The 14,355-nt window shown below is 45.5% G+C and overlaps 1 protein-coding gene across 1 annotated transcript in view; it reads right to left on the bottom strand.

Moving 5' to 3' along the window:
- The window catches only part of LOC306924054 (cadherin EGF LAG seven-pass G-type receptor 1-like), a gene marked incomplete at its 5' end in the record, with an annotated part of 72,229 nt that overhangs the window by 39,121 nt on the left and 18,753 nt on the right, over window positions 1-14,355 (bottom strand). The window contains 7 exons of the mRNA XM_079502395.1: window positions 1,061-1,273; window positions 3,681-3,775; window positions 5,985-6,086; window positions 7,471-7,654; window positions 9,667-9,787; window positions 11,587-11,728; window positions 13,575-13,749. Coding sequence (XP_079358521.1) covers window positions 1,061-1,273; window positions 3,681-3,775; window positions 5,985-6,086; window positions 7,471-7,654; window positions 9,667-9,787; window positions 11,587-11,728; window positions 13,575-13,749 — 1,032 coding nt within the window. The remainder of the gene's footprint in view (window positions 1-1,060; window positions 1,274-3,680; window positions 3,776-5,984; window positions 6,087-7,470; window positions 7,655-9,666; window positions 9,788-11,586; window positions 11,729-13,574; window positions 13,750-14,355) is intronic.

Below are 14,355 nucleotides of genomic sequence, written 5' to 3'. Positions count from 1 at the left end.
AGTCAAACAATGTGGTCATTTTCTCCCTAAAACGTAACCTCTTAAAGCTGAGTGCATGGGAGACCTCGGGCAACAGCAACAAGTTCATAATAAGTTGTCTCCCAAATGAAATGAAATGCCATCCCAGCAATTACATTTTACTTTAAAAAGGACAACAGGTTATTGTTGTTTCATATTAGTCTCAGGTATTTTATGCTTCATGTTTTTTTTTTGCGGCTTTCGCCTTTATTTTCTATTTCTTTTATAGAGGGACAGACAGTAGGCTGACAGGAAATGGGGGAGAGAGATGGAGGGGGGGGTGACATGCAGTACAAGGGCCGTCGGGACCGGGAGTCGAACCCGCGGCACACTGCCAGACTCTGGCTACCGGCCAAGGTGCCTGGACCGCTGAGCCACGGCCCAGGCCTATGCTTCATTTTAGATAGGAGTTAGGAGGGAGAGAGACAGAGGGACATGAAACATAAGAGAGACTCCTCACGACCATATCATGTACACTTTTTTTAGTGCTGCGCCACTATTTATTATGCCTGTAGATTGGTTTCATATACACAATGTGTGTGTGTGTGTGTGTGTGTGTGTGTGTGTGTGTGTGTGTGTGTGTGTGTGTGTGTGTGTGTGTGTGTGTGTGTGTGTGTGCGTGTGTGTGTGTGTGTGTCAGTGTTGATTTTGTCGACTACCTTTTTTTCACTGACGAAAACTAAATGGAAACTAAATGAAAACTCAGCTATGATGAATAAAACTAAGACTAAATATAGTGACAATTTCGTCAACAAATAAAAACTAGACTAAAAAAAAGCTTGTAGATTGGCTATATTCAGCAAGCGTATCAGTCATTACGCCGGCATCAAGGCCCGCCTAAATACATTTAGTCGACTAAATCAACCTGTAGATTTCAGTCGACTAAAATCTCATGATATTTAGTGGACTAAAACTAGACTAACACTAAACATTGCTGCCAAAATCAACACTGGTGCGTGTGCGTGCGTGTGTGCGTGTGTGCGTGCGTGCGTGCGTGCGTGCGTGCGTGCGTGCGTGCGCTAAAAGCAACAGTGAATTGTACCTCATGGAACTGTACATCCCTCATGGCGGACATGTTGAAGCCTTGCTGTGTGCTCTCGAACTGCAGCAGGCTGGTCAACAGGCTGTACGCCGTCTTCACGTCGTTGCCATGGAGAGCCGCCGTGCCGCTGGTGGCGACGCGCAGCATGCTCGCCACGCGCCTCCACCTGTCTCCGTCGACCTGCGACCCGTTGTTGCAATGCAGCTCCTCGTCCTGGTGGGGGCAGCAGAGAGGAGAGACACAGGGTCCAAGTTAGAGAGGTCAATCGTGATGGGGGGCAGGCGGTGGCTCAGGGGTAGAGTGGCTGGATGGCAACCGCGAGGTTGCCAGTTCGAACCCTGTGGGCTCCCCCAGAGTTAGTGTCGAAGTGTCCTTGAGCAAGACACTGAACCCCTAATTGCTCCCGATGTGCAGGTTGGGTGCCTTGCATGGTTTCCGCCGCCATCGGTGTGTGAATGTGTGAATGTAATGCACAATCTATGTAAAGCAACTTGGATAAAGGCGCTATATAAATGCACCATTTACCATATAGGAACCGGAATCTCAGTGTCAGACAGTGCAGTTGAGATTGAAAATATATTCTTGTAAAGAATCAAACACAGTTAACTTAAATGGTAAATGGTGCATTTATATGGCGCCTTTATCCAAGGCGCTTTACATAGATTGTGCATTACATTCACCCATTCACACACACATTCATACACCGATGGCAACGGAAACCATGCAAGGCACCAACCAGCACATCAGGAGCAATTAGGGGTTCAGTGTCTTGCTCAAGGACACTGAACTAACTCTGGGGGAACCCGGGTTCGAACTGGCAACCTTGCAGTTACCGTCCGGCCACTCTACCCCTGAGCCACCGCCGCCCGGGACCCAAGCAGGAGGCCTGTAAATACCCCCCCCCCCCCCCCCCCCCCTACTGTTCACTAGGGGTCAATAGGTCATGCTCAGACAGACATACACACACACACAAAGTCACGGTTGGGAGCGGCTGGGACCGCTCAAAAACCCACAGACCGCCAGTATGGTACAGTTGGGTGCCACCGATATTGTCCCTTATCATTTGACCCATTTAGGCCTGACCTCAAAATTTAAAAAAAATCCTTCTAAATCCTCCAGTTTTCTGAAATAAATATTTTCACGATTTTTCAAAAATAGCAGACCTACAAGCTCGTAGCGCGCCACTCGGTGGCGCGCTATGAGCTTGTAGATCTGCTATTTTTCAATAGCTAAATTATATCATAATGTTTAAAACACCAAAAGGGGTTCCCGCCCAAAATGGGTTAAATGTCCTTTTGCGCAGATCACGCAAACCTCAGCAAAAAGAAAAGGACAATATCGATGGCCTCCAACTGTACAAAGCGATGAACTCGGTTCACCTCAGACGATCAGACATTCCACAGACCGAATACTGCTTGAACCGTCCCGGCCTGTCTCAGACATCTGTTCGATGCACATGGGAATTTACGCACATTTTAAAGAGCGTCATTCCACAGTATGACATTTCTGGGGAAATGAATGACACACAAGCAACTGTGGAAGTTACTGTTCTATCCTTTTGACCATGACCTTGCAAAAAGAATCTCATTTTGGACGGTTTAATCATCTGTCCTTTTGAAATATTGAGGTATGTGTTCACAGATAGCACGGTGGCTCGCCTGTAGAAGCATATACACTGTACTACAGGTTCATCAGGGTTAAATTGACACCCTTTTGGGTTTTGCAGTGCACATGGCCTGGTCTTTTGTCTCATGCATTTTGTCTGTGGTCACACGACCAAGATGAATCTGTCATATTTTTCAGGTTAAATTATGATTGTCTTTGATTGGCTTTCATGAACGCAGCGTTCGAATGCCGTATGCCGTGAAACATTGCACGCACAATCCCACTAGGGCAAGGAAGAACCTCCACAAGCTTCTTTTTTTTTTCTTCAAATTTGCCTCATGGTGGCGCTGTTTTGGCCTATAGGTCCCACCCCAAATCAGCATTTTCTTCAAAACACACTTTTTTGAAAAAAATATTTTCAAAACTCACACAAATCATTACACGTGATCTATCTATGGAGTTATGTGATCAAGATGTATCAGTCAGATTTGTCAGATTCCATTCCAATTGCCTATGACTGACTGCCGTCCAAAGTTTGCAGGCAGGTTTTCATATTATGGAACATTTGTTTGCCTTCTGTAAGCAACTTGTGAGTAGTCTCTCGAGACAGACTGTTGACTCACAAGAGGGCGCTGTTTTTCCTTTGTTTTGCAAATGGGTTCCCAGAGTAAATGGCATCAAAACACTAGTATCAACCTTGGGCCCATTATCTAAAACATATTTGCAGGTAAAATGAGATAGCAGATGCAAAGTTTGGAGTCGATAAACTTTCTCTCCTATTCAGCTCATACAAACATTTCTTACCAGTCTATCAACTCAATATTAGATTGGCTTGCCAAATGATTTAGAACTGGAAAACATTATAATTTGAGTTCAGTCAGTCAGTCTGTCTGTCTGTCTGTCTGTCGCACACACATGCACGCACGCACGCACATACACACGCGCATGCGCACACGCATACACACGCACACACACACACACACACACACACACGTACACGCACACGCACACACACCTGCTTTTTCAACTGGGAGAACGTGTCAGAGGTGCAGTTGAAGAGGTCAGGAGGCAACCAGCTGTGTTCGTCGCTGCAGTGGCGGATTGCAGTGCCTGGACAGACAGACAGACAGGCAGGGATGCAGACAGACAGACAGACAGACAGACAGACAGACAGGGGTAGACAGTGATTTGTAGGTGTAGTTCGACAGTTCACTTAATGAAAACAATCTGGAGGAACTCTGCAATACCAACAAACACATGCATGGGATTCATTTATGCGAACTGTGGATTCATCAAAATAATCTGCCACGTTTCAAGTTTCTGGATTGCAGATGTCACAAAGCAAAGCATTGCGTTAAATGCTCCCTCTGCTAGGACAAACCGTAGATATACAGTTGGAGGCCATCGATATTGTCCTTTTCTTTTTGCTGAGGTTTGCGTGATCTGCGCAAAAGGACAGTTAACCCATTTTGGGCGGGAACCCCTTTTGGTGTTTTAAACTATGTTATAATTTAGCTATTGAAAAATAGCAGATCTACAAGCTCATAGCGTGCCACCGAGTGGCGCGCTATGAGCTTGTAGGTCTGCTATTTTTGAAAAATCGTGAAAATATTGATTTCAGAAAACTGGAGGATTTAGAAGGATTTTTTAAAATTTTGAGGTCAGGCCTAAATGGGTCAAATGATAAGGGACAATATCGGTGGCACCCAACTGTATACGCCTAGAGAAACCTCATTCACTGCTGCAGTTCACTGGAGCGACATGGATGGTTATGGAGGCCTTTCAAAACGGGCAGTGATTTTACGCGCCTGTAATTTTCAATGAGACCTGCGTTTTTGCACAGAGAAGTCGAGGGGCAACAACAACGCAAGCGTATTTACGTGGGCGCGGTCCCGGGAAATTGTCACGCGCGTGCTCGTTTCGTGCGCACGCCCGCGACTCACCAGACCTGGATTCCGTTTTAGCTTTTTAGCTTTTTATTTTTTAATGTTTTTTTGTGGCTTTCACCTTTATTCTATATTTTTTATGGAGGGACAGACAGTAGGCTGACAGGAAATGGGGAGAGAGATGGGGGGGGGGAAGACATGCAGTAAAGGCCGTCGGGATCGGGAGTCGAACCCGCGGCACACTGCCAGGCTTGGGCTACCGGCCAAGGTGCCTGGACCGCTGAGCCCACGGCCAAGGCCAGCTTTTTTTATTTTTACGCTTGCGATGTCACGCCCCTCTTGAGCAGAGCTAGAGCAGAGCTGTCGTCAGCACGCTGCCACTCAAAGTGACCACTGGCCAACCACAGCGCAGCACGCTGCCACTCAAAGTGACCACTGGCCAACCACAGCACAGCACGCTGCCACTCAAAGTGACCACTGGCCAACCACAGCGCATCCTGTCAGAATCTAGGGTGCTTTCGAATACTATGAACGACCAAGAGGGCACACCGGTGCGCTCTCAGTGCGAATTTCCAAATGCACCCCTAGATTCTGACAAGTCCCGGAAAAGACGCGCTGTGATTGGCCCGTAATTGCTTTGAGTGGCAGCGTGCTGGCACGCTGTGCCCCACCCACCATATTGGAAACCAAAATGGCAGCCGCCACACAATACACATGCCTCAGAGCCAGAGGTGGCGTCTACCGTTTCATGTCTATGTGGACAAACTACAAGGTTATTTATTTATAAGCGGTGAGGATTACTGAATTACTCGTGAATGAAAATTAGTATAACAGTAGAGACTGGAGATTGCGTTCATGAATATTTCTCTCATTGACGAAAAAAAAGCAATGAGACACACTGGGCCAAGCAAACGTGAGGTAGTGCTATGTTTAGTGGTAACTTTACTTTGTGTTCGCTACAGTGTTGATTTCGTCGACTAAAACTAAGACGAAAAATGTGCGTCGACTACCTTTTTTCACTGACGAAAACTAAATAGAAACGAAATGAAAACTAAGCTATGATGACTAAAACAAAAATATACTGACAAGAAATAAAAACTAGACTAAAATGTTAGGAAGGGACTAGTGGACAAGACATCCAGTATAAGTCATTTTACACTTGGTTGCATGCTGAAAATAGCCGATCTACGAGCTTGTAGATCGGCTATTTTCAGCAAGTGTAAAATATGCCATTACGACGGCATCAAGGCCCACCAAAATACATTTTAGTCAACTAAATCAACCGTAGATTTAGTCGACTTAAAATGTCATGACATTTAGTTGACTAAAACTAGACTAACAGTAAAACATTTCAGGTGACTAAAACAAAATGAAAACTATTTAAAAGACTATGACTAAAACTAAAATTTAATTTTGCTGTCAAAAACACTTACCAGTGGACCCTTTGGGACACTTCATGGCTGCAGGTTGACCGAACTGGGTTCTCGGCCACCAGACGCCTGCATCAAAGGCCTTGGGACAGCCCTCGTACACCACTGGAAGAGAGACACAGAGCACACGTAATATGTAAGCTAATTAGGGCTGTGGAAAGGGAAGAAGTGAAGGAAGGAAGGAAGGAAGGAAGGAAGGAAGGAAGGAAGGAAGGAAGGAAGGAAGGAAGGATGGATTCAGGAAGGAAGGAAGGAAGGAAGGAAGGAAGGATGGATTCAGGAAGGAAGGAAGGAAGGAAGGAAGGAAGGAAGGAAGGAAGGAAGGAAGGAAGGAAGGAAGGAAGGAAGGAAGGATGGATTCATTCAGGAAGGAAGGAAGGAAGGAAGGAAGGAAGGAAGGAAGGATGGATGGATTCAGGAAGGAAGGAAGGAAGGAAGGAAGGAAGGAAGGAAGGAAGGAAGGAAGGAAGGAAGGAAGGAAGGAAGGAAGGAAGAAAGGAAGGAAGGAAGGAAGGAAGGATGGATTCAGGAAGGAAGGAAGGAAGGAAGGAAGGAAGGAAGGAAGGAAGGAAGGAAGGAAGGAAGGAAGGAAGGAAGGATGGATTCAGGAAGGAAGGAAGGAAGGAAGGAAGGAAGGAAGGAAGGAAGGAAGGAAGGAAGGAAGGATGGAAGGAAGGATGGATTCAGGAAGGAAGGAAGGAAGGAAGGAAGGATGGATGGATTCAGGAAGGAAGGAAGGAAGGAAGGAAGGAAGGAAGGAAGGAAGGAAGGATGGATTCAGGAAGGAAGGAAGGAAGGAAGGAAGGAAGGAAGGAAGGAAGGAAGGAAGGATGGATTCAGGAAGGAAGGAAGGAAGGAAGGAAGGAAGGAAGGAAGGAAGGATGGAAGGAAGGATGGATTCAGGAAGGAAGGAAGGAAGGAAGGAAGGAAGGAAGGAAGGAAGGAAGGAAGGAAGGAAGGATGGATGGATGGATTCAGGAAGGAAGGAAGGAAGGAAGGAAGGAAGGAAGGAAGGAAGGAAGGAAGGAAGGAAGGAAGGAAGGATGGATGGATTCAGGAAGGAAGGAAGGAAGGAAGGAAGGAAGGAAGGAAGGAAGGAAGGATGGATTCAGGAAGGAAGGAAGGAAGGAAGGAAGGAAGGAAGGAAGGAAGGAAGGAAGGAAGGAAGGAAGGAAGGAAGGAAGGAAAAATAAATACGTTTTGAATGATGGGAAAAGAAGGATTCACAAATTAAATGAGGGAGAGAAATAATCAGAAGAAAGGAAATATATGAGTGAGTGAGTGAGTGAGTGAGTGAGTGAGTGAGTGAGTGAGTGCGTGAGTGAGTGAGTGAGTGAGTGAGTGAGTGAGTGAGTGAGTGAGTGAGCGAGTGAGCGAGTGAGTGAGTGAGTGAGTGAGAGGGTGGGGATTCGAGCGAGTCAGTGAGAGAGAAGATGATATTTACAAGAGGGACAGCTTGTTTAATTCAGCAGTAGTATGTCTAGCTTACCAATGCAGCCATTGGAGGTGACCTCAGCATAAGGGTTGTCACAGCGATTGCACTGGCGTCCGATGACCCCTGTCCTGCACTGGCACTGACCCGTGTGGGGGTCACAGGTACGAGACAGAGCGCCCAGCTGGAAACACTCACACGGGTGGCAGGTGTCGCTCCCTTTGGGACGGAAGTAGTTATCCTGCCAAACAGAGTACAGAAATGCATTAGCAGATAGATGGTTTCTGGTTGGATATCAAATCAAAATAAAGGCTTGTGTCTCTGTGTGCGTGTGTGTGTGTGTGTGTGTGTGTGTGTGTGTGTGTGTGTGTGTGTGTGTGTGTGTGTGTGTGTGTGTGTGTGTGTGTGTGCCCCTCTTTAAACAAAGGGTCAATGTGCAAGGATCAGACCCCTGCTGTGTCTTTGTTGAGCCAGGGGAGTAGATTCCATGTAGATATCCAGAGGTACACAAATCTTCAGTAAATTGTTTTTCCGGTAAATGTCCACAGAGGTCCGATGACATCCCGCAATCAGGGTATTAACCGGGAAAATGCATTTGGCATTGATGCCCGTTTTTGCCTACTTTCACCCTGTGTAAAACGAAGCCCCCGGTACGACATTAGTGTAGAATCAGATTTAGTATTATTTGATTGCCAGGGAAGGAATTGTGCCCTCGGTGAGGTTGGTGCATAAAGGATCTTTCATGACGGGGGCAGCGAGTGGCGCATGGAGGCGTTCTCGCCTGGATCAGCGACAGGTCTGCTCATGAGGGGCGCGGGACGCATAGCGTGGAAAGAAAAGCTCACCACAATCCAGGTCTAGTCGCCCCACGGGCGCGTGCACAAACGAGCAATGCGTGCGTCAATTCCACGTGCCCGTGGCGGTGAGAATACGCTTTGCGTAATCACCCCTCAATGTCTCTGCGTGTCTAAAATAAATGCACGCCTCTAAATGAAATTAATTACTAAGGCGTGTCAGTCACTGAAAAGGCCCTGAAAGCAACAGCATAGAAACATTTTCTATTGCTCTCAACATCAAATCTTTTCATAAAAAATTGCCAATCTATAAGCTTGTAGAACTGATATTATGTTCACCCGAGATTGAAAATTGAGTAGTATAAAGTATAAAGAAGCTAGCCACTATATATAAAATCATTAAAATGCGATGTACAACATCAGCTCAAAATGGAACAGAAAAAATAGGAACAGTATAACAACTCTAACACCCTATTTTATACTTTATACTTTAAAATAGCCTACTTTATCTGTAATTCTTTTAACATTTTGAAAAATCTGAAAGATTTGGATTTTAGTTTTCTTCGACAAATAGAGAAAGGGAAAAAAAGGAACCTGATGCCTGATGAAGGTCTGAACGACCGAAACGTTGCTCAATAAATCTAATTCTGTAAGTGAAGACAGTGTGCGGGTTCCTTTTTTCTCTACTACTCTACTAGTTTTCTTCGACAAACACAAACATGGCACAAAATCTTTTGGGATGTCATGTAACAGGGGTCCTTGGTCAAATACATATTAATTTGGGTGTCGTTGAAATTAAAATGTTTGAGAACCGTCTGCCACCCAAATAAATTCAAATTTCAGACCAATGTCCACCGTTCTGGAATTTGAATTTATGTAGACTGGGACAGATACAAAATAAATAAAATATAAATCCAATTGGGGGTCAAAATAAAAATGAAAAAGGTGAATCGATGCGATAATGTACAGTATTATGCACTCCATAGTGTGCGTATCCAGCGCTAGTGCAGAAAATGACGTGATGTAATTTAACCCATTTCGGGCGGGAAACCCTTTTGGTGTTTTAAAGCATTATGTTATACTTTAGTTATTGAAAAATAGCAGATCTACAAGCTCATAGCGCGGCACCGAGTGCCGCGATATGAACTTGTAGGTCTGCTATTTTTGAAAAGTCGTGAAAATGTGGCGCAAATCTTTGAATATATATTCTTTCAGAGCGAACGTTTTCAACAAAAAAATGTGCTTCTGGGGGGGTTCCCTGGAACAACATATTTTTTAGATGAGGGTCCGTGGACAAATACATATAATTCTGGGGGTCCTTGACATCAAATATTGAGCACCACTGACATAGAAACACAGGTATTTCAGTCAAAATGTCAGGATTTAGAGGACATTTTTTTAATTTCGACGTCAGGCCTACTGTAAATGGGTTAACAGTGTACTGTACACGGTACTGTACCTTACAACGACACTCCCCCGTGGTCTTGTTGCAGTCCCGATAGTAGCCTTTGGTGACGTCACAGTTACACGGGCCACAGAGAGGGTTCCCCCACCATCCACGAGCACAGGGCACGTTAGCTCTGGAAGCAATACAGCCATGAATTAGTCCCACACTGGCACAAAGACAGCAGAATGAACAAGTAAATAATGAACTGCATTTTGATAGCGCTCTTCCAGGTGCTCAAAGCGCTATAGCGTTCATTCATATACATTGGAAGGTGAAGTGGCGAACAGTCGACGCCAGCGTCCTCACTTCCCACATTCACACACCAATGGTGGCAAGCTAGCACCGACCGACTCAATGTGGTGTTCAGTGTCTTGCCCAAGGACACTTCGACATGTGGACAGGAGGAGCCGGGATTCGAACCGCCGACCCAGGGATCATTGGATGACCTGCATGCTCTACCTCCTGCCCCTAAGTATAGTCACTAGTCAGGGGCTGTCTCATAAATTGTAGGCTACAGTAGGCTGTGTGTCCATCAATTATCCTGGTGATGTGTCTCCACTCTGTGGATCATCATAACCCTAAGGCCTCACTCACACCTATACATCTAGCATACAACAATGTTGCATGGTAGATGTAAACAAAGGGTAAGTGTCATGGCCGCCCCAATGCATTTCCAATGGAAGTCACATGGTTTGACACAACATTTTTGTTGTACGGCTTTCGGCTGTGTTTCGACTGCCCCCCTCCCCCCCATACAACAAAAATGTTGTGTCAAACCATGTGACTCCCATTGGAAATGCATTGCGAGCTTGCATCAGTAAATAAGTCTCATGCATCAGCTATACAACAATCTGTTGTGCAGGTGTGAGTGAAGCCTAACCCTGATCTCAAACGCTAACCCTAAACCTAGCCAAGAACAACCGCAAGTATAGCACTCCATTTTATACACGTGATGGAAAAAATACTGAATTGCTAATTCTACGTTGCTCTCCTTGGCAATAAAGCTTTTAGTAAACTACAAAAAAAATGTGTGCATAGTAAAACTACATTTTCCGTTACACCAACACAATCCCCGGGTTTACATCTGCACGGGGGGAAAAAATGAAAAAAGAAAACATCTGGAAATGGTCTCTATACCGCGTTGTAAAACGTGACTCCGAAATGCACGGGGTCAACTTTAAAACAAGCAAAGCTGTTCAGCACAGTCAGGTGTCCAAGTGGAAAGATTACAGAGAGAAGATTGACACCGGGGTGATGATCTCTTCCACGGGAACGCCACCTGCTTTAACCTCAGCCCAATGCATGTGTAAACGGCTAAACGCTCTGGAAGAGCTAGAGCTGAAACCCAGGCGCTGCTCACTAGCACTCGCATGACTGTAGTAAGGCTACTCCCAGCGAGGTAGAGCCATTGGGCTCCATTTTCGTCACGGCTAAACCCCTTATCCCTAAACTTCTTTGCCCTTTTTTTACTATTTTGCAAAACAAAATGTAGATTGGCTAGTTTTTCAAAATAGTAAAAGGGATAAGGGGTTTAGCGGTGACGAAAATGGAGCCCATTGTCTTTTAAATTGAACAATGGGCTGTCTGGAGGTGTGAAGGCCACTCCCGTGGGGGGGAGGAAGGGTGTGGGGGTCATTTAGACCCAAAACGAACAGGCAGAGATGGTACAGTATAAGTACTGTATGCCTAAATTCATATTTAGAAAATGTTTCAGATGAAAAAAAAAACAAAAAAAACAGAGATGATTTGAATCGAATATTTAGGAAAAGTCGTGCAAGGGGAACCTTCTGAGAGCTACACGGGCAAAGAAAATCAACTTCAAAATCTCGAAAAGGGTTCAGAAAGACCTCACAAACACTCAAGTGCTGGCTGCCCACTGCATTGAAAACATAAATATACTTAATACTTGAAAAAAATTGAAATGGAACTGACTTTTTCTGGCAGTATTCTCCGTAGTAGCTGGCGCCACATTGGCAGCTGTAGCCTTGAGCAGAGCTGGGCTGGCGGACGCAGGAGGAGACGTGCTGACAGGGGTTGAGGAGACACGCGTCCACACAGTCCCTGCCAAAGTGCCCTGGGGAACGGAGGAAGAGGAAGGGGTGTGTCATGACCGAAAGAATAAGGTCGCGAATACAAGCGGCCAAAATGAGTTTTCTCCGACGGGTGGCTGTGGCATCTCACTTAGAGATAGGGTAGATAGTTCAGTCACGTGGGAGAGACTCGGAGAAGAGCGCCGCTGCTCCTTCGCCTGGAAAGGAGCCAGCTTAGGTGGTTCGGGGCATCTGGTTAGGATGCCTCTCGAGCGTCTCCCTAGGGAGGTCCTCGATGCACGTCCCACTGGGAGGAGACCCCGGGGGCAGACCAAGGTGCAGATGGAGGGGTTACATCGGCTCACTGACCTTGGAACGTCTCGGGATCCCCCCAGGAGGAAGTCACTAATGTTGCTCTGGAGAGGGAAGTCTGGAACTCTCTGCTGGAGCTGTTGCCCCCGCGACCCGACTACGGATAAGCGGTTGAAGATGGATGGATGGAAAGGGTGTGTACTGTGTACTATACATGGATGCTTTATGCTTTATACATGTAATAGACAGAGATTCCAAGTCCAAAAACACAAGAATCCATTGTCACGGAGCTCCTCATTGAAAAGAATTGTCGCGAAAGGGCCTTTCTGTGTTGAGTTTGCATGTTCTCCCCGTGTCCCCTATGGTAGGTATACCCTCACAAAAAACATGCAGTAATCCTGGTCTCTAAACTGCCTCCCCCTGGCCAGCCGGGGCACCTGATGGAGGGGAAAGGAACTGGTTGGAATAACGTGTTCCTTCCACGCGCTACGTCCAACCAGGGAAACTCCCCCTCTGTCAGGTGTAAAGGAGCGACTTGGACACTCATGCATAGAAGGAAGCATGAGTTCAAGTCCGTTGCTCTCCCCAGGTTGGCGGAGGGTGTGTAGAGCCCAGGATCACATTAGATAATTGACACAGGGGTGAAAAATGGGTTACAAAATCGTGGGATAAAAAACTTGAGAAAAAAGAAAATAATTGTCACCACTCTGCTTTGATCCAAAACAACACATCACAGCAGTACACGGAGAAGGTGTACTTCCTCTCATTATTACACCAAAGAAAGCAGAAAGAACGGCACTCCTAAAGGTGATTTGTGTTAAGGTGTTTTAAGTGTATTGTCACTTTACTTTCTTTGGTGTCATTATACAAAATTACAGTGAATGGTAAATGGTGCATTTATATAGCGCCTTTGTCCAAGGCGCTTTACATAGATGTGTGCATTACATTCACCCATTCACGCAGACATTCACACACCGATGACAGGGGAAACCGTGCAAGGCACCAACCAGCACATCGTGAGCAATTTTGGGGTTCAGTGTCTTGCTCAAGGACACTTAACTCTGAGGGAGCGCAGGTTCGAACTGGCAACCTTGAAGTTGCCATCCGGCGACTCTAACCCCTGAGCCAGTACTACTAATCGTACAGTAGTAAGATTAGCAGTAGGGCTGTGAATCTTTGAGTGTCCCACGATTCGATTCGATTCCGATTCTTGGGGTCACGATTCGATTCAAAATCGATTTTTCCGATTCAACTCGATTCTCAAAGCATTCAAAAGCATTTTTTTTCCAGATTCAAAATTATTTCTATTCAAAATGATTCTCGATTCAATACATAGGATTTCATTACAATCTACTCCAGTCTTGTACTGAAGTGACTACAGTAACTTGAAAATGACATGATGTTTACTGTGATTAGGGTAAAATTAAAACAAATAAATAAAAATCGTTTTTTGGAAATTATTAATCGATTTTGAATCGCGATTCTAATTTGAATCGATTTTTTTTACACCCCTAATCAGCAGTCCACAGACTCACCAGAGTGACAGACACAGTAAGACCAGCTAGTCCACAGACTCACCAGGGTCACAGACACAGGAATGGGAGCCCCAGTTGTCGGAGCAGCGGCTGTGCAGTGGACACACGCTGGCGCCGCAGGCGTCGGGAAGCTCACAGCCGTCTTCCACGCCGATCTTCTGTCCCTGGTGCATGTTGACGTTGGCCAGCTTGGTGGAAGTCTCGCCCATTCGCACTCCCTATACACGCAGGATGGAAGGGAATGGAAGGAACAATATGAAATCCTCACGTGGGACAATAAATTAATACCGGTATTAACCACCACGTAAGCCCTTTTTTTTATCCCATTTAGGCCTGACGTCGAAATTTAAAAAATGTCTTCGAAATCCTGAATCAGTTTGTGGTTCTCATTTTTCAAAAATAGCAGACCTACAAGTTCATGAGCTTGTAGATCTGCTATTTTTCAACAGCTAAAGTATAACATAATGCTTAAACACCAAAAGGGGTTCCCGTACAGAATGGGTTAACCCATTCAGGCCTGACGTCGAAATTTAAAAAAAAAAGTTTTCTAAATCATGACAATTTTCGGAAAGATTTGAGGCACATTTTAACGATTTTTCAAAAATAGCAGATCTACAAGCTCATAGCGCGCCACTCGGTGGCGCGCTATGAGCTTGTAGATCTGCTATTTTTCAATAGCTAAATTATAACAATGTTTAAAACACCAAAAGGGGTTCCCGCCCCAAAATGGGTTAATGGTTAATGTGGTTAAACGCTAACGTGACATGGATGCGTTCCAGGTCTCAATGGATTAATAGAGTGGTCAAATTGAGAACCATTGTTTT

The sequence above is a fragment of the Electrona antarctica genome (genome assembly GCF_951216825.1).
Source record: "Electrona antarctica genome assembly, chromosome: 5".
Taxonomy (NCBI): Eukaryota; Metazoa; Chordata; class Actinopteri; order Myctophiformes; family Myctophidae; genus Electrona; species Electrona antarctica.
Note: the sequence above shows the minus strand (reverse complement) of the source record. Positions and strands in the feature narration are given on the sequence as shown.